The sequence below is a fragment of the Brachyistius frenatus genome, unplaced genomic scaffold (genome assembly GCF_029030835.1).
Source record: "Brachyistius frenatus isolate BFR_SWC_R1_liver_20210118 unplaced genomic scaffold, ASM2903083v1 Contig_5, whole genome shotgun sequence".
Classification (NCBI taxonomy): Eukaryota; Metazoa; Chordata; class Actinopteri; family Embiotocidae; genus Brachyistius; species Brachyistius frenatus.
Genome location: NW_027210604.1, coordinates 8,807,011 through 8,834,383, shown reverse-complemented (window position 1 = coordinate 8,834,383; position 27,373 = coordinate 8,807,011). Strand labels below are relative to the sequence as shown.

At 40.4% G+C, this 27,373-nt stretch overlaps 1 protein-coding gene across 1 annotated transcript in view; it reads right to left on the bottom strand.

Annotated features, from left to right (window-relative positions):
• Positions 1-1,524: 1,524 nt before the first annotated feature.
• The window catches only part of LOC138634956 (protocadherin Fat 3), a 67,495-nt gene continuing 41,646 nt past the window's right edge, over positions 1,525-27,373 (bottom strand). The window contains exons 30-52 of the mRNA XM_069722208.1: positions 26,966-27,362; positions 25,915-26,111; positions 24,192-24,345; positions 23,855-24,088; positions 23,487-23,665; positions 22,067-22,280; positions 21,603-21,817; positions 21,382-21,519; positions 21,035-21,178; positions 20,755-20,952; positions 20,174-20,451; positions 19,521-20,083; positions 18,947-19,078; positions 18,668-18,825; positions 17,946-18,474; positions 17,480-17,633; positions 15,745-15,901; positions 14,154-14,570; positions 12,564-12,819; positions 7,078-7,176; positions 6,367-6,426; positions 6,064-6,102; positions 1,525-2,994 (exon numbers count right to left, since the gene is read on the bottom strand). Coding sequence (XP_069578309.1) covers positions 2,249-2,994; positions 6,064-6,102; positions 6,367-6,426; positions 7,078-7,176; positions 12,564-12,819; positions 14,154-14,570; positions 15,745-15,901; positions 17,480-17,633; positions 17,946-18,474; positions 18,668-18,825; positions 18,947-19,078; positions 19,521-20,083; positions 20,174-20,451; positions 20,755-20,952; positions 21,035-21,178; positions 21,382-21,519; positions 21,603-21,817; positions 22,067-22,280; positions 23,487-23,665; positions 23,855-24,088; positions 24,192-24,345; positions 25,915-26,111; positions 26,966-27,362 — 5,658 coding nt within the window. The 3' untranslated portion in view covers positions 1,525-2,248. The remainder of the gene's footprint in view (positions 2,995-6,063; positions 6,103-6,366; positions 6,427-7,077; positions 7,177-12,563; positions 12,820-14,153; positions 14,571-15,744; positions 15,902-17,479; positions 17,634-17,945; positions 18,475-18,667; positions 18,826-18,946; positions 19,079-19,520; positions 20,084-20,173; positions 20,452-20,754; positions 20,953-21,034; positions 21,179-21,381; positions 21,520-21,602; positions 21,818-22,066; positions 22,281-23,486; positions 23,666-23,854; positions 24,089-24,191; positions 24,346-25,914; positions 26,112-26,965; positions 27,363-27,373) is intronic.

Below are 27,373 nucleotides of genomic sequence, written 5' to 3'. Positions count from 1 at the left end.
CCTTCTGCCAGTTGCAGTCCAGTATTACACCAGAGCATCAGAGGATACTGTGTCGGTCTGACATTTTGCTTCGCTAGGAGTGAAAAATACACACACGTTTGACAAGGGTCGAAGAAGGTCATGTGAAAGAGGTTGGAGGTTATTTGACGAAGCACACAACCTGGGGAAGTCCTAATAGGGATGTAGGATTGGGTGGTTGAATGGTTCAAACACAGGACTTTCACCCATGAGAACAGGGTTTGAGTCTGTAAGACGTTAAAGTGGATTTCTTTAAATAAACCTTTTCCAAACCCAAACCAAGTTGTTATCTCCGAAACCTAACCATGTCGTTTTTGGTGGCTAAACCCAAAGCACATTACATTTAAGACCTAAGTGAAGCAAAGTTGTGGCGTAGTATCCTGGTAGACAGACAGGTGTATGTAACATCAATTACAAAAACACCGTCAACACGTGCTGATGTCGTAGGCGTCAAAGGCTAGCCGAGTCCGTTGCTTCTGTTATAGCTGTAAAATAGATGATAAATTGTTTTTAGCATCGCAACTCTCACAAAATGACTCTTATATCTTAGCCCTAGTGCTAAACCAGAAGTTAGCTTCCTGGGCCAGCCTAAGTCTCTGCTCTGCCCACAGAGCTCAGTTTGCAGTCATCCGGCTAGCATGGGGATGTCTCACCAGACACCTAATTTAAAAACTTTTACAGGCTGTGATGGGCTTGATCAGCATTATTTGATCTTGTAAAATAGATGATAAATTAATGAAAGGGCTTTCATTAATATGTAAAAGTCCCACACAATAGATTTAAGTAAGATGTGAATGTTTTCTTACAGCACAATGACAGTCTTTTATCACAAAAACATTCACCAAAGGATGTATAGGAGAGCGTGAGATGAATGCAGGTTAGTGCAGCTGTTTCCATGACAAACTGTAATCCTGACAGCAGACATTTGGTCTGGTTCCTTCCCAATCCGCGAGTGTCCTGAACGGCCTTCATGAAAATGTGCATCCTAAAATCCTCACAGTTATCCACTACCTGTTTGTTGTGCCTGTGTTCAGAGTTGTTTAGCATGGAGTTTATTTCCATTTGCATTCCCTTTGTTGTGTGTGAACTGGGAGCACAGCAGCATTTACACTGCGTTATCAGTGAGCCGAGCGTGTGCACATGTCTTGGGTGAGTGATTCTGTACTTCACGGTTGCATTTCCACACAGTTCTCCGAGCCTTTCAGCACATAATGTCTGAAAATTCATTACACATGTTAACATCAGGTGTGAAGTGGCCTGAAGCACTGCTGAAAGTTCAGCTTTGGCAATATATACAAAATGCATAATGTATCATTAAGATGTGTGTTGATTAGTGAATCTGTATACTTCCACACACAAGTGCTCTATTTAATAATAAACACACAAGCCAGATGCCCATGATGTGTGTGTTCATGAAGATGCCCATAACCAACCAGACAAATTAATAGTGTAATTATTTAATAAATAATCATAGAATAATTAAATGATTTAGTAAAGATCCCCTGGTATCAGCTTGTGGTAATTTTAATAGCTTCTTTCATTTAATGTCTAGGATTTGGGTGAGTAGTTCTTTCCAAAAGAACCCTGAGCATATGTCAGTAAAGAATAATAAATGCATTAAGTGTTACATGGTTGAGTTACCACAGTGATTGTGTGTGTGTGTGTGTGTGTGTGTGTGTGTGTGTGTGTGTGTGTGTGTGTGTGTGTGTGTGTGTGTGTGTGAGAGAGAGAGAGAGAGAGAGAGAGAGAGAGAGAGAGAGAGAGAGAGAGAGAGAGAGAGAGAGTGAGCGCCTGTGTACGTGTGATCCGACAGAGCAATGTGTGAAATACATCATAACATATGTACATACATTAGTATCATCCAAAACAGAGACAGACTGGCTGCAAATGCTGTGCTTCAGTGACTCTAAAAAAAATAAATGCAAAAGCATTGATTCACAGCCAATTGCAATCACGGCGCAGGTGAAGGTGTCAAGAGAACACATATTTCCTCTTATTTCTCCATTTTACAAATGAGCTAGGGGATTGGTGGTGGATTAGTGCTTGTTTACACCAGGATAATAATGCAGAATAATAAAAGCATATATGGTAATTTTCTTGTTCAATTATTTTTAGGTGGTGGACCAATGGTGTAGTATGACAAATGTCAAGTCTAATCTGAGAGAATCACTGCCTCCATATAATTTATGAAGGAATATTAAATCTATTTGTTTTAAACAGTCTTGTGTACTCATTTAAATCCGTCCCAGCCTGTCGTGGGTTCCGATCCAGTGGAGGCTCTATTTGTTCGCGTGGCTCTCCTGGCTCTGAGTGACACCAGGTTCAGTAGTCTTTCTAGCTCATCCCCAGAGCCTGACAGGCTACTAGAGCCAAGCCCTGTGCGGTCCTCCTGTGATCCCCTCCATTCCCCCGTCTGTAAGTCCCAGGCCCTGAGAGGGGGCAGAAGCTGAGCCGGGTGCAGGTTGAGGCCTGGGGGGCTTGACGGGTATCCTTCGTAGGCTCGCCGAGTTGGAGGAAGTGTGTCATAAAGACTCTCTGTGTTTTCGTTTTGCTCTGGATCATGGCTGGACTCTTGGTATTCCTCATAAACAGGCGAGGCGCTGTCTTCGCAACTGTCATGGCCGTGCAGCTCTCTGTTGTCCTGTTGCCCCACCATGTCCCTGCTCCCCGTGATCTTTCCTTCCCTGTCGTGACTTCTCTTTTCTTCTCTGTCCAGGGGGGGGTTCCTCACCCACTCACCAGACTGATTCCTCTCCCACTGGAAGGTCCTCCTCCTGGATTCAAGTCCCCGCTCATGGCCTCTGTCACCGCTGTAGCCCATCACGCTGTAGTCCAGCTGGAGAGAGCGAGTGCTGCCTCCTCGCCTGATGTTCTGCTGGGCGTCACTGAGGTCGTAATGGGATCCTACCTCTGGTGGACGCAGACGAGATGGTGACAGCCAGCTTGAAGTCTGACACAAAGACTCCCACCGGTATGCTGAAAAGACAAGGACAACAACGGTAAAAATAAAAAATAAAAAACTTTTTAAGTAGTCTGGAATAGTTTTAGTGACATGATTATGATTATGATTTAATGGAGATTTTAGAAATTGAACTGAGTTAACATTCCGTGTTTGGATCTGAGGCTTTTTATTCCCTGAACAAACTTGCACTGCTAAATCACTGCAAGTATAGCTCTCACTTAAATGTGAACAGCCTCCGCATTGCACAGTGTGAGGACGAATGAGATTATCTGTCTAATAGGATCAGCCGGCGAAAGGTGCCACATCAATAAATCAACTTCGCTACTAAAACAACAGTATCATTGCAATCTTATCTACAGGATGGAGAGTGAGGTGACGCCAGTGAATATGCTTTTGTGCATCAATTACTGGAGGACTGATGTGAGGATTTTCACAATTATTCAAATCAATGCAGATTCAATCGCCCAGAACAGTTACCTTTAGGTGTAGAACCACAGACACAAGATACCAGCAACAAAATCCTTTTTAAAAGAAAAAGAAAAAAGGAGGGTGGTATTCTTTTATTACATTAATGAATAGCATGCACACTATCTGGCTTGTGTTTGCTGCTATTTTTTCACCTTGGTAGTTTTATTATTCCCTGTGCTTATTATCTCATCCCTTGATCCATTTTGTTTTTCATAGAAAAGTGTTGCTTGTTAGCTGCGTGCATGAGAATGTGTGCATGTGTGAGTGTGCACTGCATGTTTCTGAGTTTGTGTCTGCTCCAGCAGGAGGCTTCTGGATGGCTTTGTCTCTGACTGTGTCGCTATGGGGCTTACTATGTGTTCAGTTAGATTTCTCCCCCATGTTTACATTGTGTAATTACTCCATTTCTCATTTGGTATTTATTCATGTGCAAATAAAGTCCATCAGCACAATACTTTCCCTGACATGTCAGTTCATGTTGTTAAATGGACTGACATACGCCTCCCCACTAATCCACAACTTCCTACAAACTACATCATGCAAGTTGCATAATTCATGGTTAGGTTAATGAGCTGTGAGTGAAGAAATATCATATTGATGAAGTAAGAGGAGCCAAAGGGTCACCCTCTGTGTGGGATGGGGAGTACAATTCATTGGTGTGCAGGAAAGTGACAGCCCCTCGTATATAATGCATGACACGTGTGGACAGAGATATCTGACAGACGGCCGTGTGAACAAACCACAAAACTTTTGGGGGCTTGTACTGCCATGCCATGCTGCTGAAATAGCTCAGTTCTGGTTGAAATAGTTTCAAATGAAAGGTTAAGGGGGGAAAGAAATGCATGTTCTTACAATCCACAAGGTACTCTTTGATGAACTCTACACAAATCTCATCTTTGCTCTGCAGGTGGCGACTTGCTGTCAGTGAAGTGAAAAACAAAACAAAAATCTCATGGGACACAAAACCTTTGATGATAAAATTCTCATAGAAACAGCTGAATGCAGAAAGACACACTGCATTATGACATAGAAGAAAACACTAGATGGTGAGAGAGGGAGTTTGAGAGAGAGCTATTGAGCACAACACTGATACGTGTAAACCAACAACAATACACACACAATTCATAACACATAATATACACTAATGCATGAACACTGAAATTGTACACACAAACACAAAATGAAAACTCATGCAACCATCATTAATGATATCTCAAATGGAGACAAATTGCAAGCCCTATTTTCACAATAGCAGACATTAATATTGTTTACCTCATAATAAATCATCTTTTTGAGAATAACTGTATTGGATATTTTTATATATAATAAAAAAAAATATGTTTGCATTATATTACCACAAAATACTGAATCCAATGGGTTATTTGGAACAATATATTGACAACAATTTCAGTCATTTAATTCTCTCTGTCTGAAATAAAGCTGCTTGTGCTTCAGTCTGCTGCCAGTGACAGAGGCAGAAACACAGCCTTGCTCTGGGTAAGTAATGAAATGCTTTGTAGACCTAGTAAATGACATGCAACTGAGAAGAAACAGACTTGGTAACTATGAGCCAATTAATATTGATTGTATGACTGCAGCACAAGCTGCCGACTGGGACGTAGGGATCTTATAGGATAGGTGTAACTGGATGATGACTGCCCTGATGTTTGTTTAAGTAAAAAACGTGTATTCAGTCAGAGTGTTTAGGCTGGAGATGATGCCCCATTTAATGTGAAAAATAACATCTTTGAAGCTGCCTTCTCCTACGCTGTTCTGTGCGGATGTGAGGCTTGGCTCAAAGTGCCCATAAAATCCACTGAGACGCTTTACAAAGCCAGGGTGAAAGCTTTGCTGTGCCTGTGAGGACTGCAGCACTCAATTTAAAGCTCATCATTATTCAAATTATCTTAAATAACCATGAACTATAAAATGTTATGGAATATTTTTTGACCTAATGGTTTTTTGTATTATTATAAAAAGCAGATTTATTCTAATATCAAAAACGTATTGCAGGCAGATCTTATATTATATAGTTGTATATCCATATAAAGATATATACATTTCAGAATTTCGGGGCGGCTCCTCTCGCATGCAGACCGTTTCACACCCTTTGAAAGTAACATTTTAACAAAATAACAAGAATTCATGCCGATTGTAATTGCTACATATACCATCTTTCCATCTTCCTTTGGTTTTGAATCATATGTATCTGTATTTATCTTTATTGAAATGTTCCAATGTATATATAATGTCTTATTTTAATTGACCAAAGGCATCAAAGATTGGATGCCTTTTTTTTGGCTTTTTGGTTTTTGCTATATTCAAAACGGAACCACCAATTATAAAACAACTCACAGTTTGTAGTTCTGTTTCTTGACCTCCAAGTTCAGAAAACATAACTACAAAGCGGAAGCCTACATTTCCATTCAAAGTCTGGAAAGCAAGACATTGGCATAAACAGAAATCGATACTGTGTAGAGTATGATAACAGTATTCAGAGAAAAATGTTGTCAAGCATACAAAAGGTTAGGTTTTGGAAGGACAGCTTGAAAAATAACATTGAAGGGAAGGCAAGTTAATAAGATGTTTTTCAGTTGCTTTAAAATCTCACTCACCAGGGCTGTTCTGCCACTGTTCTTTGTCCATGTTTGACACTATAAAGGAAGAGAGAAAGCGAAAGTCAGAGTTACACTGAGATAAACAACACAGAAACCAAAGGGGAAAAATTTAAACACAGACAGATCCAGCGTCAGAAACTGACAAAAGTATTAGAAATCTAAGCAAGATGTTTTATTCTTAATAAGACAGGGTTGGCCGCATTCAGAACATTGTGTCTTTGTTCTGCACACTGAACAAACATTTTGTCATCAGAAGACACAGAAGAGATGGAGGAGTTAGTTGAAGATATTCTTTCATACCTTCACTTTCAATATTATCAACAGTATCATTGACTAGACGTATGACTGTCACTATGGAGGCTGGGGAGAATAAAGAAAGAGAGAAGAAGAAGAAGAAAAACATAAACAATGTTAGTAGATTTATGAATAGGGGAACGTTTTTGGTGTAGGGTGGGACTGAGATGATACGGAGAATATGTACAAGCATGTGTGTGCACACGTGTTGAGAACAGGAGAAATGTTGGTCTTGCTAACACGTTTGTATTCATGTGGTGTGCGTGCGTGTCCTATAAGGAAATGGGAGAGACACAGGGGGTCCTTTCTGTGCTGCTACACTAATTAGACAGGGAAGAAAGCATCGACATGGATTCCCTATCTGAAGAACACAACCCCATACACATGCACACGCACATGATCATTAGGGTGTTTGACTACCACCCTCTTATACTTAGTCAGGGAAAGATTGATCTGGGAAAAAGACACTCCACGGAATTCTAGAAAAGTTTAGAAAAATGATTTATTCTTTCACAGTGGATCTGTGCATTAACCTTTGATGTATGGATTTGGTTGCTTAAAGGTTCCTTCTATTAAACATTTCCTCAGGTCTAATGTCTGCTCGCTTTTCAGTGATTTCATGGTTAAAGTTATCTGAAACAGTGGTTCCCAGATGTTTTTTCTTGTGAAAGATGAAGTGCAAAGTGTTTTGTGTCATTTTAGCATTTAGAGTCTTACCATTGTCATCAAAGGACTCTGAAGTGTAGGAACTGAGGGAGCGCTCCTCAGACGTGGAGTCTGAAAGACACGAAACCTCGTCCACCAGCTCTGACACATCTATTGTATAAACACAAGAGATACATATTCATATCAACATAAAACACTTCAAATATAAGGAAAATTAACGGTAAGTTGATATTTGTTCAGATTTTCAAAAAAGGTTACTTTACAACCAGGATGAAGAGAAGAAATGATTATTTGATTTTTGATTTTATACACTTTATTAATCCCCGAGGGGAAATTTCTTCACTACAGCAGGGGGCCTCTCAGGGGGGAGCTGCTGCAGCAGGCTGCCACTAGCGCGGCGCCAGGTAACCTGACCTGAGATGCATGTTTTTGGATGATGGGAGGAAGCCGGAGAACCCGGAGAGAACCCACGCAAGCACAGGGAGAACATGCAAACTCCGCACAGAAAGGCCCAGGACCGGAGTTTACAGGGACAAAAACTTATTTCACTCCAATTATGAGAAAGAAATCGGAACTGAAATATGTCCACCTATCCATGCTTTCACTTGTCCACTTTCTTTCTAACTCAAATCTCCCTAGTGTATATAAAATAAACTATGTAAAGCATGTTAAAACAATTGAATTTGCTCTTTTACTCTGAATGAAATTTGCTCTTTTCTCAAAGGCTGCCTAACTGCTTTGGTACACAGCCTTTTCAACAATTCCCAGTACACACAGCACCTCTAGCTCGGCTCATTTAAAGCAATCTTCACCAGCTGGAGGTGTTATAGAGGGTGGCAACCACAGAGTTACTTGTTCCTGTGTACTGTAACTCCTCAAAACAACAGGTAGATTGAAAAATACATCCCAAACTACAACAAATCGCATGACAAAGTTCATCAGCTGCAGGGTAGTATGGCAAGTGGGGTTATGGATGAAGCTGAGTCAAAATCCCGAAAAGTTTTTCACATTGCGGTAATCAAAGCTTTTACTTCAGGTTACAAACCTGACATTTTGTCAGTTCAAACAAGTCAAATGAAATTTCATTTGAAGATCTCTGCCAGCCTTAAGATCTCCTGTTAGCTTTAATCTACATTTCTGTAGAGGTACCATTTCAAATGAACAGATACTTACAAGTCAGTTTGATCCCTGACACTGTTTTTTGTTGCTTAGTTATTATTTGGTGGATGGTATTCTTTCAGATCACTCAGAATTGCCTCTGAGTGATTGTTTGTCAAACAACTGCGAACAAGAGCTGGTACTCGGGTGTCACAATGACTTCACAAAAAGGCATGTGGCTGTGAAGACTGTCGACAACACGGCCTGTTAAGCCAAGGGATAGGTGCATTTCTACCAGGTGCTCTAATCTAGCAGCAACAAAATGCCTTGTTTCACATTATTGTTCAAAGTGGGAAAAGGTACAAAAGACAACAGAGCGGAAATCATGGTCTCTAAAAACAATTCTATTCGCAAAATAAAACTGCTTGGAAACAGAAGGTGGCAGCTTTTCTGATGAGATTAAAAGTAACTTTTAGCAAACTTTTGGCAAAACTTAAAGAGGATTGATGCTGGTAGATGGAACAAAAAGAAAAAAACAGGAATGCTTTACAGACATCACTGCCAGTCTCTCCTTCTTCTAAGTTTTCTAGCAGTCCATCTGAAAACAATTTCATCATTAATTAGATATTAGGCCTCAAAAGGCGGTAATTTTGGGGTCGTGCCTATTTGATTGACAGACTTGTGTTGCGGTCAGGTTTTCGTGACAGGTGGGCAGGCATAGTGTCAACAGAGATCGAGTCAGATTCACCACTCGCTCCTCCTCAGCTCGTCCAAATATAGTCGCTTCTGGCTCCGGCCAAAATACTGAACTAGAGGCTTGAGGAAGAAATTGTAATACAGACAGTATTCTTTAACAATTCTTTTATGTGAAATATTTATTCTCTCTATTCAAATTTCATTACAGTTTGAAACCACGTGTGAATAAGGTGACCACAGAACACCTGCAGTTTTAACTCATTGATCTTTTCGTCTTCGATGTTTTCTATTGTCTGCCAGATGTCATGACCTCTGTAACATCTGTGGGAAAACCATACCCCACCTATTCCATTTGGTCAGCATTTGTGTAGATATTGTCTCCCCCACCCTTTGCCCTTTTCCGTCCCTTTGTGGTTGATAAAACCCTTTGAGGTTTTCTGCCCTTTGGTCAGCATTTACATATTGTCCCCCCACCCTTTTGCCCATTGTCACGTGTATAAATGCCTTCCTCTTTCAATAGTGTTTAGTCCGCTTACCCTATCAGACCTACACTCTGCTTCTGGAAGCTCACCATGCCGGCATATATCTGTATTAATATAACACCAACTACAGCAAATTTTGGATTAGGACCTTGAGTGGATTTTTCTTCAACAGGCTTTCAGAACAGCAGTTCACTAATCAATGGGTGATGCCACTGTTGATTGCCGCTTAATTGCAATACTTCATACTAAACTAAATGGGTGACGCTGACTGTCATTGTTTGGCTTTAAATGCTTGGAATTCTTAGTTTTGCTCAGATATTTCCTAATCTAATCATAAGTGTGTTAATCTAAGAGTATGCAAGTTCTTGTATAGCTACTCATATTGCGATGCAGTAAACACTGATGTACTGAGACATATTTCGTCAAATGGGGAAAAAAACTGCATGTAGACACTCTTGTCTTGTTTCTGTTTATAAAACTAAGGATCTGACAAAACGATCGATAGACATAAAACTATTATATTAGCACAAAACCTAAAAATGTACAACTCCACCAAGCGCTATTTTATGTTTTTCGGAAATACTGTTACAAATCCATCTTCATCTGCTGTTGTTTTCTGCTCTTTCAACTGCATCTTTGTATATACTATTAGTGAGTAATTTTTCCTGTATTTTACAGTAATAAACATTTTTAGTAAACAGTAGTGCAAAATGGTTTGTTCTAAGAGGTTTTGTGATTGTGCTATACTTCTCATAAATGGATACGACATCTTTTCCCTGTCTGTCAGACCGTCTTCAATATTGTGCTTTTTATTGTATATTTGGCTAGCGACTATGCAGGGCTTGGCCCATTTTATAACCAAAACTGTACTTCACAACCAACTCCATGAGGGCCAGGATGTCTGGACATCAACTTTAGCTTTCTAAGCCCAAGCTATGTGGTCATGGTCGAATGCTTGTGGAACAAGTGAAACGCTCCTGTGAGGATGTGAGCAGTAAGACAGTACCATCAATCAAACTAAATAAGAAAGGCAGTGCAGCAGTCACTGGTCTTATTCAGGATGCAGGTGAGGGGACACTCAACATAATCAAGTTTTTTTTTAAAGTAAAAAAATGTTTTATTCTTTTTCACTACCCTATTTATTTTATTTCCTCACACACATGTATTTGTTGTTGTGCCAGTGACTACCCTGCTCCCCTGCCATGTTGGACCCAACCTCTACTGTAATCCTAAACACTCAGCCAAGTCATTTTCTACTCTTTGACCCCATGGAGACTTGTTAAACCCCCTTTCATTTTTGAATTGTAAGAGCCATCAAAAATCTTCTTGTTCAGTTTTTATCATGAATCTTTTAACTCTGACAACATCTTGAAAAACTAAATATTCACATTACAGTTCAGGAAAATATCTAATCAGGCTGAATTAATTGTAAATATAAATAATTTGCTGGCAAAATGACAAGTTTTGCTGCCTTTAATTTTTCCATATTTTTTCAAATTTTTCTATTCAAACCCTCTGGCTCTGCCAGACTATTGCTCACAGTTTCAGTTTTCTTCACTATGATTATAGTCTAGAAACCCTTTTCACATATATGCTCTGAAAGGCGGAATAATAAGCAACTAGTGGGGGTCTAAGTGCGATGAAGTTGAAGTTTTTTTTTCGTTTTTTTCTAAATGTAGTTGCAGCACTGGTATAGTTTCAGCACATTTGGTGGTCAATGCCGATTAGTTAAAGGCTGCTCCAATAGTTTTAATATTAACCTGGTGGGATCCAATGATTTGATACAATTCCCTATGGAGGGTACCCAGGCCCATATTTTCATCCAATGACTTTGGGTCCGGTCACACCAGGCTACCCATTGATAATATTTTAGTGGAAAACATGTATTTACACTAACGCTAAACCAAACATGGTCCAGTCTTAAGCTCCAATAGTTTTAACTCCCACTTCCTTTTCAGCAATGAAAACTAAACAATAAAAACAAATTGCTTTCTGTAATCCGTCCTGTTAGAGCTTTTAAACTGGCATCCATTAAGAGGGTTTATTCCATGAGACATCCTGTATTTGGGAGCACAGTTACCAAAAACTGAGCAATATGGCTTGATTTGTCGACAAGTATTTTTCAAGTATTTAATTATTTATTAAATTTGATTTATTCGTGATGGAGCAGGTAGTGACAGAAAATGACCTATCTGTTCCCTTGTTAGTTAGTATTTTACATGTTGACTTGTGCCTACATATTGCAATATTCATTACTATACTTGTATGTGGTTGGTGTGGTGTAAATATGTAACTAAACTGTTATCAATTGATCAATTAACATTGGAGTCATTAACAGAATAATCAGGATATCAGTTTGCTCCGTTAAAATATTAGTAGGCTTACTCACATTTTAATTAATGGATTGTAGTGTAACTGTGAGCCCTAAGGGTACATGCTTTTCTTTTTTTCTGCATACACTCAGCAGGGGAGCAAAAAAAAAAAAAAAAAAAATAGCCTATTTCCCATTCCCACAGGAAGAAATCAATAATTAACAGGCAGGAAGTTCCCACTGCAAGCTGTATTATTCAAACAACAGGTTGGATAGAGAATCGAAATATCTGACGTCTACCATAGCACTGACATGTTATGTAAATGTTTTATTGAGAGAGAATAAACCGTGAACTGTGGACTTCTTGTTGACAATGTTGGCAGCTAAATATCAGACTGAAGCTGAATTATCTGACAACAGTGTCTTGCTGATCTTCTTCAGTTTGTTGCCCTCTCAGTTGACAAAAACAAAAAAAAGAAGTGAAAGTTTTTGGGTGGAAGTGTTCCAACTTCTCGGATTTTGACTTAACTTTTTTGAGCAAAAGTAGGACAAGAACAGAGGACATCAGTTCTGGCTGATTACCCTGACCATTCAAACAGAAGTGCACAAGATATGTAAGAGTTATCCTGATACAATATGACATAATTGACAATTTCAGCAGAGTAACATAAAGCTATATTATCATGTGTTGCTCCCAGGATGTAAATAGTAAAAATGAAATGAAATGATGGCAAAATAAAAAATATCACTCTTGCCTACTCTGGGCCATTTACTTTGATGTGTGTGATCAAAAGGCACAGATCACTGTGAAATAAGCTCTCTCAGTGAAGATGCTTGTATGGATGTAGCACAATGAGTTCATGGCCTGTGTACTCTGCCTTTTTGATCAGGTTAGAAACGGTGTGTGTATGTGAGTGTGCATCTGTGCATGCCCATTGTTGCAGGCTTACCCTGTGGACTGTTATCTCTCTGTGTTCTCTCCAACTCAAAAGCCCTCTTCCCCCACTCTTCCTCTCTCTCGGCTCTTCCCCTCTCCAGCCCTTTCTCCCTCATTTCTTCACCCTCCCAGGACACTTTGTGGGCCGGGCTGTGCTCTGACCGACTGGCCGATGTCGAGGGGAGATTGGGAGCCACGCTGCACACTGCAATGCCCCTCCTATTGGCCACACCTCGGACATTAGACACATCTGAGAGGAAGCTGCTGAACTGTAGAGACACAAGAAAAAAGGCAGAAAATTGATTTATTTTATATCAAAAACCAGACCAAAAGTGACAATTAATTAACAAGTAGTTTCTGTAACAACAACACTGGTGTAATGTATTTCTCTGTTCCACAGAGTTCCTTTACAAACATATCAATGAAGTGGCTCCTGGTAACATGTTCTTTTACTTCAATGAAGTATAATAAACATATATGCTATATTGAATAAGTCCTACATATATCGTTCTGCTGCCATTAATTCTTGCTAGCATACCAGATCTGCCACTCTGATCTGCCAAATTGTTTCCCTCAAATGTCACTTTTTGTTCCGGCTTGACTAGTGTTTGCTAAAACTGAAAATGTCCAGCGGTTTAAGGGACTTGGTTAGCCTGCTTGAAAAATGAAATACAATGCTAGACTTCTCTAAAGATTTTATTTTCCTGAAGTCCCATTTAAAGTCACAATGCGTCCGATTTTTGTGTGATTGCAGCATTTCTCAAATTGTGCTGATGACTTAAGTTTTTGTTTGTGGAAAAGTGAGAAAATCTTGGCAAAATTAAATTATTATAGATTATGTTTTGCTTTCAGCTCAAGTCATCTCAAAGCCCCTGGGTTGAACTATCATCATGGGGGCCTGTTTTAATGCTACCACTGGGTGGCACCAGATCTTTTAGATTTTACACACAGTGGCTTAAAATGAGATAATTAATGAGAAAATAATTAATCCTGTCAGTTTATTATCCATACGACACAATGCCTGTTCCACAAATGTTTTTATCATCCCATATTTTCTGTTATATCAAAACCCCATAACTCTTAGTTCCTGCCATAGAAGCACTCTTTTGTTGTCAGCTGCATTGCTCGTGTACTTCTCAGGAACACCATGGTTGTCCCAATTACTGTTGGTAAGAATAGGAGTGATATAAGAAGTAATATTCTGAGTCTTTTTCAAAGAATAGAAGAGATGCAATTGAATCACAGAAGCACAGCATCATCAAAAGGGACTAAAGAGCTGGGAGATATTATTTTACTATATAAATATTGATATTATGATATAAAATAGATATTGTCTGGGATTGTAATTATTGTAGTTTTATAATGTTAATTTTATCCTAAAGGCATCAGGCCAGTTTCTGTAAATACTACATGTTCATACTGTTAACTTGTTTTCCTCAAAGATTATACTGTATCTATGATGACTTTTTTTATGAGTTTTCATCAAATTAATTTGCTCTCATGACAAAACCTGCCCATCCAGTAAGTTGATATAAGATACAGGATACACATGAATACAGTAAATTATAGTCATTAACACATGCCCATGCAGACTTTTGCACACCTGACTGCCCTCACTGGAAGTGGTCTTGTCACCATCTCCACTCCTCAGGCCCTGGTTGCTGAGTCCTCCTGGTAGAGCGGAATGGGCAGTCGGACGCACCATGACCTGGGGAGGGCCACCCATGCTGGCTCCCACCTCACCATACACGGTCGTGTTCCCCGGTGAACCTGATAGACGCACGGCTTTGAACTCGATCCCTTCTGCCCCCATGCCAGTCTTGTGTAGCATGTAACTTGTTTCTGTGGAAATAGCTGCGATGCCCATCACAGCTTGAGCTCCTGGGCCCGGGTCTGACTCTTTCCTGAATTTAATTTTTTTCCTAAAGGCGACGAAGAGTATTAGGAGGAAAATGATGACAAAGGCAAGGACTCCGATGCCAATTATCTCCCCTGGTCCGACGTAAGACAGAGGCTCAGCCTGGGAAACATGAAAGAAAGAAAAATCGTAAAAACATGGACACCACATCTCCTATTCAAAATGTAAAAATGCAAACACTGTCTAGTGGAGGGACAGAAAGTCCAGGTTTGGGGATTTTCCTAATTATGAATCTCTTCTAGTCACAAAATTAATATATTGATATTTCCAACTTGTTGAGAAACTCTGCACCTGCTGCTTAAAAAAATGTGGTTATTTCTAAAAAGAATGGTTGTCAAGGTACAAATCAGGTTTCATCCCCTTCCAGTCGGTGAAGTTCAAATTAGTCAGACAGCCATATGAGTCAGTACATATGTATACTTGGTAGAATGCACAGATACAGTGCACTGGTCCCTCCACCCTCAAATACTTTAAGGAAGGTGATCACTGTAAATAAACATGTCACATGTTGAAAAGTGTTACAAAAGTAATAAGTAAAGAAGTTCTAAAAGTTTTAGAACAACCTCTTTTGATTAATGAATTTACTGACATTTTGTTGGAGTGAAATTGTATCATGTGATTGTGAAGTTTTGTCCCCTCACACAGCAAAGGATTACAAGAATCACATTTCTGGTCTTGCAGTACAGAGGAAATCATTAACACCACAGATTAGTTCAAATAGAGGATGTGATGAATAAGCCTCATTAAAACAAGTCAAGCTCTTCTTTGGGATTATTTCAAGCAATAGAAGCCTGCAAATGTTTTTTAAAGCAACAAACAAAATTAATGTGTACACTGGGTGTAAAAAAAAAAAAAAAGGAACTCAATAGATTTTGTCAACTATGCTTACTTATCTACTAATTACAGCCTTCTAAGGAATAATGAAAACACCTTCCGTCTTACAATGCGCAACATTAATTGGGTTTGGAGTCTCGATACAAGGTATACAGAGTGCAGTAAAAGTCAAGAGCGTGACAGCTTCAAATGGAAACTGTGATTTACCCATTACCACACTCTCATTCAAAACAAAGATACCAAGCTGGTGGATATGCCTTCCAGGAGGCCGCTACACACTAAAAATTCTCAAAGCTTCACTGTGTATGCCAACTCCAATTAGGTGCAAGCTGAATGCACAAAAAGACATTTGAAGAACAAGCACTTTTTAGATTGTGCTTTAGTATTTTCTGTAAAATGTACTCCAACATAAATTTAATTTCATGTGTTGTTCATACGATACCTGCGTGTCATCGCCCGGATCACCAGGTGTCTCATCATCACAGAGCTGACCCTCGTATCCTTCGGAACAATTACAATAAAATGACCCCAGTGTGTTGACACACCCTCCTCCGTTTTCGCAGTTGTCCGGCTCGCACTCGTTTACATCCTCGTCACATCTGTTAATGCACAGACAAATCTGTCATTTGCATAGGAGTTGTGCAGCTGATTTGTATCACATAGAAAAAGACCAATAAAAGATGAAAGTGTATCAATGAGTTAAAAAAAGAGAAAGAAAGGTTTGGAGATCATATTTTCAGAAGGCTTTCTTTAGCTAAATCAACAGATTATCTTCACAGATTCCCCATACACTCCCCAGATTCTGCATATACAGTTCAGATTGAAAGAAATATGTATGGCCAAATGCCAAAACACACACCAACGGACTCATACTCTTAGATACAGATGCAAATTCCAAGCAAACACCAGAGTAATTTCACTCCACACACATATGTGCTCATCTCAGCTTGTCATTTCAAACATGGGTGTCCTGCTGTGAAGGGGATAGAAAATACATGCATTTCTCTTCAATTATTTTTTCCTTGATGGGATTTTCAAAAACATTTAGGAAGAATTGGTCTGACGAAAAAAGAAAAAGCATTTTACAGGAAGCCGCCTTGTGTAACGATCCAAAGTTTCACTTTAAATGATAAAATGATAATTATAATGAGTAAGATGAACGTTCAGCTTACTCATCAAGGCCTGGATGTGATGGCCAGTGATATCCTCCCATGTATATTTTAGATAATGAATACTTTATACCGTAATTAAAATGCTTAATGAATTCTGCAAGTTGTGTAATATTTGTTTTGTTATTTTCACAGAGTAAAATTCTGCGATTAATGGGGAATTTTGAGCTTTTTGGGGAATTTTCCAACAGTAGATTAAATGCAAATATTTTCGTGTAATATTATTATCTATCAATCTGCAAGAAAAACTATTTCATAGCCAATTACACTCAACAGCTGTTTGTGTGTGGTAGAATATAGTATTTGCTTTAGCTGTGGTTTAAATCGGTATTTTGAAAAATGTGGTGCCTGAAAAAAACCCATCTTAATTTCAATCTTAGTTTTATTCATCTAAATATAATTTAATACAACTTCATCAAAATAATATTTGCATCTGTGTCAAATGCATGAAAAAGCAGAGCGTATTTCTGCTTTGAGGGAAAACTGCACTCTAGTGGTGGTTCCATCGAACAACCACGCGAGCACAGAGGTTATTTCAAAGGCAATTACTGAGCTGTAATTAAGGGGGCAGCCAGAGAATGATTATAGGCTTTTGAACCAAAATTATGCTGAATGAAATTAGAACTGCTAATTTGTCCCACACAATAACAACTAAAAGCAAACACAGTGGGTACTGGGGGGCTTATGTGGGTTAATGAATGTGCCTGTGTTGTTGCTGAGTCCTCCACATGTTCTTTCATGTTTGAATAAGAGCGGAAATGCAAATGTTAAAGTGTCGAAATGATTGTTACCCTAACTGTCATTGTGCAAATACTATCTAAATAGGACACACAATTCATCCACACAATAGTTATAGACAGTTATTAAGACTTAAAGGGAGTGTGTGTGTGTGTGTGTGTGTGTGTGTGTGTGTGTGTGTGTGTGTGTGTGTGTGTGTGTGTGTGTGTGTGTGTGTGTGTGTGTGTGTGTGTGTGTGTGTGTGTGTGATTTCAGGCTATTGTATCTTACATAAGTCCCCCGAATCCTCTAGGACAGCTGCAGATGAATGTAGTTCCTATAGGCTTACAGTCCCCACCGTTCTGACATGGGTTTGGCATGCAGGACGTCAGTTCAATTTCACAGCGCCCCCCAGTGAATCCAGCACTGCAACTGCACATGAAGCCTGTTGGAGAGACATTTAAGATATGTCAAATGTGTAGAGTCATAAATATAAAAACATCATATGATCCTAAATCCTTTAAGTATCATGTTATTTTAATTTGTGAGTAACTGACATTCAGGTTTACAGACTAAATAGATACAGGTGCATGGTAACTACTGCACTGGCAAGTCCTTAAATTAAAACTAGTACACTTCGTTGACTCTTAAGATATGATAAATTGTTTCACATGACAACAACTATTTATGTAATTCATTTATACAACAGCCAGACAAACAGCCACATACATTCACATGGTCATCTGCAGATACAGACCTCCAGAGGGCAGGCTGCTGCAGATGGCGCCGTTGAGGCAGGGCTGACTGACACATGAATCTGGATAAAGCACGCAGCCTAACTTGACCTCGCTGAGTCCAGCTATCTCAGCATAGCGGCTCCTCTTGTTCTGAAGTGGCAGCTCGTTGCCGTTCAGCATCAGTGAGCCCAGGCAGCCCTGGAAGCCGTCCTGGGCTCTCGGAGGGCCCCTCCGTTGGTCCCTAAGTGCCAGCCCTCCCTGGCTTCTCCCTGGTCCTGGGCTTGGCCTCTCGCCTTGCCCGATCAATGGTCTCACTTGGGCACCAAAGAAAAACGATGAATCTGGGGCCACGGGCCAAAGACGAACAGGCGCTCGGGCTGCTCTGCGGCGTTCCACATAGCTGTCATCCAGTGACAGGAGGGTGTAGTTCCCAGTCAGCTCCAAGGCGACTGCATGCCAGAGGCCGTCATTTATTGGTCTGCCAGAGATACCCATAATGCCAAGGGTGTTGTCACAGTCCAACTGGAACCAGAGTCGACCCCCTTCGATCTGCGGAAGGAAAGGGAAAATAATTACATTTCTAAATTAACTCCGCCAATCTTTCATTTCCATAAAGAAACACTTTACTTTGCAGTGTGAAATTGGCAGGCCAGCACTTGGTATGAGAGAAAACTATAAAGCACTTTGCACGTTAATGTAGAAAAGCGTCATACACAATCACTGTAGTACATTTATCATTTACCTTAAGCATGGTACAGGGGTTAACACGTGTAAACATGATGACGCCTCTTCTCTGAAGTGTTCTGATCCTCAGACCGAGCTTCATCTCTCCACTCTGCCCATTCTCTGTCACTCTGTACTTGATGTAACTGTTTCCAGAGAAACTTAGAGAGGTTTGGCCTACACATTTACAAAATACACAGAGAGACAGAAGGGAAAGGCTTCAACTTAAACTAAACTTAAGAAATCCATTGTGATCTTCATAGAAGTGGTTAAAAGTCGAAGCATCGTCAAATCATACCGGCACACTCATCTAGTTTGTCAGGCTGACACTGGCAGACAGATGGCGCTGTAGGACCAGAGCGGACACACTGCATATCAGCTGGACAGGACTGACCTTCACAGAGTTCCACAGGGGATGGGCATGTCCCTCCTGTTTGAAGAGGGGCACATACATAAATATTAGAAAATAAAACCTTCGCTATGTCAGGATATTATCTATATTCATATGAAAAAAAATCCTTCAGATTTATTTTAGTCTTGAATGTTTTTATGCATCTTTGTATGCATAATATATGCTTGTTGCTCTGTTATCTGTTTTTTTTTTTTCAGACAGATAATACCATGATTCCAACTTTTCAGAACCAAGTCAGAGATTTTTTTTTCAAGCACAAGAAAACACAATATCAAAGTCAGACAACATAAACAAACACTTCAGACACTGCAGGATTTTACAGATTTTTGTATCAAAACTATACACCAACAGTGATAATGTACTCAAGTAATGTACAAGTTGTTGTGACATATTGAGGACACTAACAATGTGAGTTGGGGTTTAGTTAGATTGTATATGCAAGCATGAGTGCAGTGCTCACCAGGGCAGGTGCAGGTCTCTGTGCGGCTGAACCTTAGTGTCACCAAGCTGACCCTCTCTGTGCTGTAGGTGATAGGTGAGTCCCCGTCCATCCCCAGTGCGTTTTCACACACCCGGTCCCCACAGTCCAGCTCCCCGGAGCATGCGCTGCTCACCACCACCGCCCCAGCTAGAACACCTCGAATCTGACCCCGCGCCGCTGCCTCCTCCAGCTTTGCACTCAACTCTTGCTGGGAGTAGAAGCCACCCATCCGTCCACCGCCTGATGTCTCTGGCCTTTCCATGGCCAGAAGCAAGTCCACATCTGACGTCCCCATCACTGGCTCTACGCTGATTATGTGGAGAGGATCCTGTTGTCCTGGTGACCACTTCCAGCCGGCTAGTCCCCGTAACGTTAGTTTGATCTGGTTCAGGTAGCGACCGAGTAGGTCTTCCGGGGTCAGAGAGCTGAAACGTAAGGTCAGGGTGCTACGCAGCAGTACATCCGTCACCTGTTCCACCTGGACTGACACATCAGCTATCACAGCAAAACGTCCGTCACTCACTGTAGCGTTCATCTGGTATCTGAGAGAGGACAAGAAAATGTGTTATATTTCTACACTGAAACGTTTTTCCCACGTCATATTTTTGTTGTTTGTGTGGTGTAGTGTGTACCTGCCAGGTTCCAGGCCAGGCAGCGCTACAATGCTGCCATCCTGTCTGTTTATCTTAAACATGCTCTTGGGCTGAGGCTTCTGGGTAAATGACAGAACATCATTGGAGTCGCGGTCAGTTGCATAGATCCGACTGATCGGGCCACCCTGGAAGGTATCTGTTACCATGACAATGAAGATTTCCAGGGGAGAGACGGTGGGCTTGTACTGACTGTTCCCAATGACCCTTAGAAAACCCCAGGAAGAGGAGGTAAGACTTGGCTTACCAGAGTCACTTGCCTGAAAGACAGAGAATAATTATAGGGAGATAGTCAGTAACTTCGATCAAAATGATAGAAGTATAGTTTTACAGAAATATTAGGGTTTCAAGTTTTAACCATTTTACTGGTGCTAATAGCAGAAACATGTTTTGCCGCTTTTTTAATCCAAGACTCTAATAGCCTGATTTAACTGCTACCAGTGACAGACTGTGTGAGTAATGGGCTGCACCCAGTGGTGACTGTGTGTGTAACCATGCTGACAAAGTGTATTTAAAAGTGAACCTTTCCTCATTATATTGGCTAAAAAAATACCAATCCTAACCTGGATTTCAATAGTAAATTCTCTGGGGGCATCGGGGCCAAACACACGGTTGGATTTCAGAGTTCCTGACTGGTCCAAGGTGAAGAAATTTCCCTCATTTCCTGACAAGATGCGAAACTCAAAAGGAGGGCCATTTCTAGGGGAGTCGTTATCGCTAACTGACAGCTTCAGCAGGGTGGTGCCAGCAGCTTGGTTTAACTGGAAGTATGGAGAGAGAGGAGTTGAGATAACATAAAAACAAACATATGAAAATACAGTTAGCAAACACACAAATATTTACCTGTATGATGGCTGTGGAGTTGGGAGGAGTGAAGACGGGAGGGTTGTCGTTAACATCGGCGATGTCGACGTTAACTGTGACAGTGGAGGACATGGCGGGAGATCCACTGTCGAACGCCTGCACTGACAAAGAGTACCTCGATACCTAGATGGTGCAGAAGAGCATGTGGGTTGCCATATCTGTATGTATCAGGTAATACGGCAAGCACTGTTATGCTTGCATAATGTGAGATTTCACTGGGTGTTGACCTTAATGGAACTTAGTATTTTCTGCCCTGACTGTGTTCATGAACCAGAAAATTACAATTGATCGTTTATGAGATGTTGTACTTAAAAACGCATCCTTACTAGCTCTCTGTCAAGCCTCTTATTGACTTTGAGCAGTCCCGCTACAGGGTCAATCCAGAAGTGGTTGCTTCGGTCACCTTTCCGGATAGAGTAGGTGATTCGCCCATTCACCTGACTGTCCAGATCTTCTGCAAAAACCTAAATAACACACGAGTTCATGAAAAAGACAGAACAAGTATAGATAGACTGATATAATGGTGGAAAACAAGACCAAATGGTACCTTTGTAATTGTTTGCCCAACAGACGCATCCTCGCTAACCAGTACGTTGTAGATGTCTTGGTTGAAGGCTGGAGCATTGTCATTAACATCCATGAGCTCAATGATTACCATGGTGGCGGTACTTAGAGGAGGATCGCCGCTGTCCCAGGCCTCAACAGTGAGGTAGTAGTCCTTACACACCTCAAAGTCCAAATCATCCGCCACTGAAATAGAGCCTTAACACACACACACACAATACTTTATATACTCAGTATACATAGTTTACTCTAGCTGTTTTTCTGTCATTTTTGTTGCTGTTTTTTTTGTGTGTTTCTTTCTGATGTTTACTAATGTGGTTGTAAATCAATTCATGCTAACCAAAGCAGGGTTCATTCTAATTTGAATTAGTTCTGTGAGGTCAGATTTCACCATACCATGCACTTAGTTCTGAAAGTAACGATCCACATAAAAGGACGTCGGCTCACCCAATTTTCTGCCTATGGCAAACTTCCCTAACTCGTTGCCCAAGCGGATGTTGTAGGTGATCTCAGCGTTGGTTCCGATGTCTGCGCTTGTCGCCAACACACGCAGCACCTCGGTTCCCACGGCTACGTCCTCAGGGACAGTGACTGCATAGTCCCTCCTCTGGAAGACTGGAGCATTGTCATTCACGTCCAGCACTAAAATGGTCAAATCAACCTGAAGGAAACACAAGAGACCGTAAAATCCCAATTTGTTTGTCTACGCTGCTCCCAGCCGTGAGATTTCAGTTTCAGCACCACGGACAGTGGTCCACAAACATTAAAGGCAGAAAATGTATCTAAGGCTTTACTAACAAGACAAAAGACTGAGGAAACCAAAGCCTGAGAGAGAATATCTTGGCTGCTCCATAAATATTGTAAATACTTGTGGCATTACAAATCAGATAAATGCTGTCAACAGTTTCTAATAATTTCCAATGACTGAAAGTGTGATGCCACTGAGGCTACTAGTTTTGCCATTTGTATAGCTATCATATTACTGTGTTCCCTCCTCCTGCTACACCTGCTACAACCACTACAACCGTTACTTTTGCTGCTATTATGGCTACAGCTGCTACTATTTGTAGTAGTATTGATACATATTAATAATAATGAATACTTTTCATTTTCAGCATAATTGGTGACTGAACCTCTAAACATGGATGAAAATAATTTATTCTTCCAGAATGATAACACTTGACCTCACTTTTAGCAGTGGGTTATTTTCTGCTCTCATTCATGGTGTCTTTTAGCAGCCTTAAAAGACTTAACAAGAGCCAACACTGTGTTTCAGCTTTTCTGCACTGCCTCTGTCTCTGTAACTGTCACCCTCTCCATCTCTTCGATCCCACCCACTGCACAACTTGATAACGATCTATCTTAATTAAAATCTGCCCGGTTCTTTATCTGATCTTCTCAGTAAACAACAGATTTTGATTCACCGGCTGTTTTTTCTTTTAAATCATGAGTATGGACAGAAATACAGATCACAGCAGCTCCCCATATGGTCAGACTCCATGGCTGACTAAACTGCAATTGAATATGTCATGTATTCATTCAAATTACATTATTGTGTTAAAATGATTTAATCCAAAAACATATAATTTTGGTTTAAAAATAATTGATCTTATCTACTAGGAAACCATGATTAAATCACCCCCCCCCCCAAAAAAAAAAAAAATGGTAAAGACTGTAAATTTCAATAATGTTCAAAAGTGCATTCCTCTTCTTCTTCTTTCTTCTTATATAGAATTTCAGTACATGTGCCAATTTTTTGGTATTGCGAGTATCTTTCGGTGCAACACTTCCTACAGATAGCTTCAGTAGATACACTGTAGTGTGTACAATCAAGATTTAACCTGTGTCAGTTGGACTTCGCACCAACCTGTGAGGATAGCGCCCCCTGTTGCCCCAGTCGGTCAGTAGCCTGGACACGAAGGCGATAGGAGTCTCGGCTCTCTCTGTCCAGAGATTTCTCCAGAATTACTATTCCACTCACTGGGTCAATGGAGAAAAACTCATTGAGTGGATCCACCAGAGAATATACCACTGTATGGTTAAGACCTGGGAAGAGCAGATTGTACAAATTATCTGTGATGTACAGTATGCACATTATAAAATATCATTGCTCTTGGCTAATGATCTTTCTTAGACAAGTCAGCAGCTTGGATCTGGCAAGCTTACTGTGCTCATTATCCTTCCTTGTCACGTTATACATACAACATACAACAGCAAAATGTGATACCCGCTTACCTTCATCAGGGTCGCTGGCTTGCAGTCGGGTAAGCAAAGCCTTGGGTGCGGCATTCTCATACACACTCGCCAGGTAATAAGTGGATGAGAACGAGGGGACATTGTCATTCACATCCAACACTTTAAGAGAAATGTCAGATCGACAAAACAGGCCGCCCCCATCCGTCGCTTGGGCGATGAGTTTGTAGGTGGGTGTCATTTCTCGGTCCATCACTGTGGCTGTCCGTAACTCACCTTAGGACACAAGGTTTAGAGAGGTGTAGAAAGGACTTTTAATATGTGGACAATGTATTGTTGTCATCCTACAGAAAATTAAAAAAAAACAACATAATTGTACCAGTGTTTGCATCCATGTAGAAATCTTCAACCCCGATGCCAAACAATGAATATTGGATTTCAGCGCTGGAGCCTGAGTCAGCATCTGTTGCACCCACTGTCAGAATGCCCTTGTTGGTGGGAGTGTCCTCAGAAAAAGAGGCGCTATACACCGCCTGGTACAACACATAGACATGCACAGATATCAAAGCACAAATAGTGAAAAAACATTGACCATGGTGAAAAAAAAAAATCTGTCCTACACATCAAAAGCCATATTAAGCTGTTGGGTACAGCATCCATTATCCCAGCTGATAGAACAAGCTCAACAGAGTTACGTGCCCTGTTCTGACCCAGCGATCGGCGCAAATCACCACCTCTGGAAATCAGATGCAGACCAGCACAGTGGGAACACTCCTGTGCAATGTCCAAGTACAATGCAGCATATTCCACCCTGTTGCTTTTGTAAATGCTTTTAAATTAGTTACAGATGAAAAAAATCTGAACATTTTAGCATTTTGGACTGCTTATTGAAAAGACAACCACTGCAATTACTGACAGTATTAAGTTTATTCAAGTTGATTCCTCTTACTACTAGAACAAAAAGTACCACTTAAAATACTAACATAAAAAACACATAAGAATAATGTGTGAACAACACAGTTATAATACAGTTTCTGAACCTCAGTGTTTCTCGATGTATGTGATCTTGCTAACATGTAATGTCAGACTACTACTTTGTAGTTACACAACAGAAAGAGAACAGAAAGACTATCAGAGTAGAACAGGGAGACCGGGTTGAATTCAAAGAAAATTATTACGAGTTTTGGGGGAAAATGAAAGTTTTTCAACTAATTATGTGAAACCGAAGAGCTGCAGAATGCTACTAAATGGACTCCCAGCAGCCCAATTATCTTCCTATTTCAAAATGACCTTCCTCTCATGGAGCAGCTTTGGGAAAAGTACTGAAGAACTGTAAATATGCAATGTAGGAATTAGCACGATCAGTAAAACGCTGATTTCATCATTGGTTCCTGTGATTTGTTAGTATAAATTCTATAATCTGTGTTATTTAAAGAGCACCAATTATTTGTTTTTGACTACGGATGTACACCATACATAAAAGCACATTCTGAAAGTCAGTTTATATGTAAGTAACAGCAAATTAATTCACAACAAGTTTGTATTCTGATGCACTGTGAAAAAGAAAATCAATATTTTAACTGAACAAATCCTATTTTACCACTTGCCGCCTTAAACTGCTTTTTTTATTGTAACATTATTCAACATAATATTTTTCTGAGCAAAGCCACTGTTAAAAGGTAATCATGGATCCACTAATTCTTGACAAAACAACTGTGCATTAGACCGTGTTTTGTAACCAGCTATGACAAAGTCTGTTTATATGTATTTTAAAATAATTAAAAACTCCCTCATTGTTAAATTACTTACTTTTGAAATTAGTCTACAGCCACAATATTATAACCTTTCACTAATATTCATCGTACATGACAGTTTCAAGTACATGATCAAAATATATTGTCTCTATTTCTTGACAAAAAAACTAACTGGAATGTGGTTAAGCTACAGACCAGCAGTGGGTAAAGGCAGTAACTCTACTATGAATCCTAAAAGAGCAAAAAGATAATATGCCTATTTATCTTGCTACACTCCACAATCTCCTTGATGTGTGTTTGCTTTGCATATTTTCATTAGGCACATTTCCATTTGTCTTTATCTCTGACCTGGTTGCAGATGGGACTGTTGTCGTTGGCATCCATAACGGTAACCTCCACTGCGGTGTGGGCGACATACAGGCCATCGCTGGCTGTGATGTTGAGCAGGTACCAGTCCTGCTGCTCACGATCCAACAGACCGCTCACGTAAACCTTCCACTCTCCCTGCACAAGGGCCAGGGAAAACACACCCCGCGGATTTCCCCCTGGAGATTATACAGACAAGAATTATAGCACTGACACTAAAAAGAAAAGAAAAGAAGTGAAGATGTGAACCCAGTGCGAGTCTTGTTCATTCACATGATGAATAACCATGAGCTTCCTTTTCCATCCACAGGTACCCTTTGGTGCAATCAATAACCATCTATTATTATAGTATACAGCAGATTGGTGGAGCAGCAGGCATGGCCCTTCAAAGTCTAAAAGTTTGACCTTGTATGACCAACGCCTTCATTAGGTCCAATCTGTATTTTTAAATGCCAGAACATAAGGCCAAACCATATCATCCAAAGTCGTTACCAGACAGTGTTATCTGAATGGAAAACATAAAGCTCATTATCAAAGGGAGAGTTTCGCTGGAGAGGCCAAACAATCTTTTTTATTACCCCAATAAAAAAAAGACACAAGCTATGTCGCAGCTGACAGCTATTTGTTTTGGAATTTCTAGCTAATGGATGTGTTAAAGTTGAATTCCACATAGTTTTGTATACATTATTTAAAGCTAAGTTCACAGTTTGGTTGGTTGGATTCAAAACGATATAAATTAAAGCTACAAAACACCTATTTTGCATTATATTTGGGTAATAAAAATGTAAATATGGAGTTTCTCTGCCTTCCTTGAAACGTTTTGTAACATTATGCACACTTTGTAATATTAAAATGAAAAGGAATATAAAAAATAAAAGCTCAAATGTATTCAAAATGTGACCTTTAAGCATTCCCATAGGACCAATAAATATTCTTTATGCAACACAACCTCATCTCAATTCTTTCAGCACAGAATGTGATGAACTACGCTACTAGTGTGCGTGTTCGTGATTTGTGATCTCAAATTCCTCACCAGTGATGTAAAAGCTGACAAGGCGGTTTTGATCTGTGCCATCTCGATCTTTGGTTTTCAGAAGAGCCACCACCTCACCGAGGGGATCGCTCTCCCTTACTCCGCCCCGGTAGAGCTCCCTCTCAAACCGCGGCGGGTTGTCGTTAACGTCTGACACAGTGATGGTTACCACTGTGGTGGAGGAGAGAGACTGTAACTCGGCCAGATCTGAGGCCACTACTTCAAAGCTGTAGCTGGAGCAGGCCTCGTGGTCCAACTGACTCACTGTGGTGATCCAACCTGTTTTACTGTCAATGGCAAAGACAGAAGTTGTAGTGATGGGGCCGGTGAAGGAGGACTGAGCGTCCTTTGTCAAGTCCAGGTTGTAGGTGAGCAGAGGCCCGAGGCTGTATGTCACCTGCAATTCAA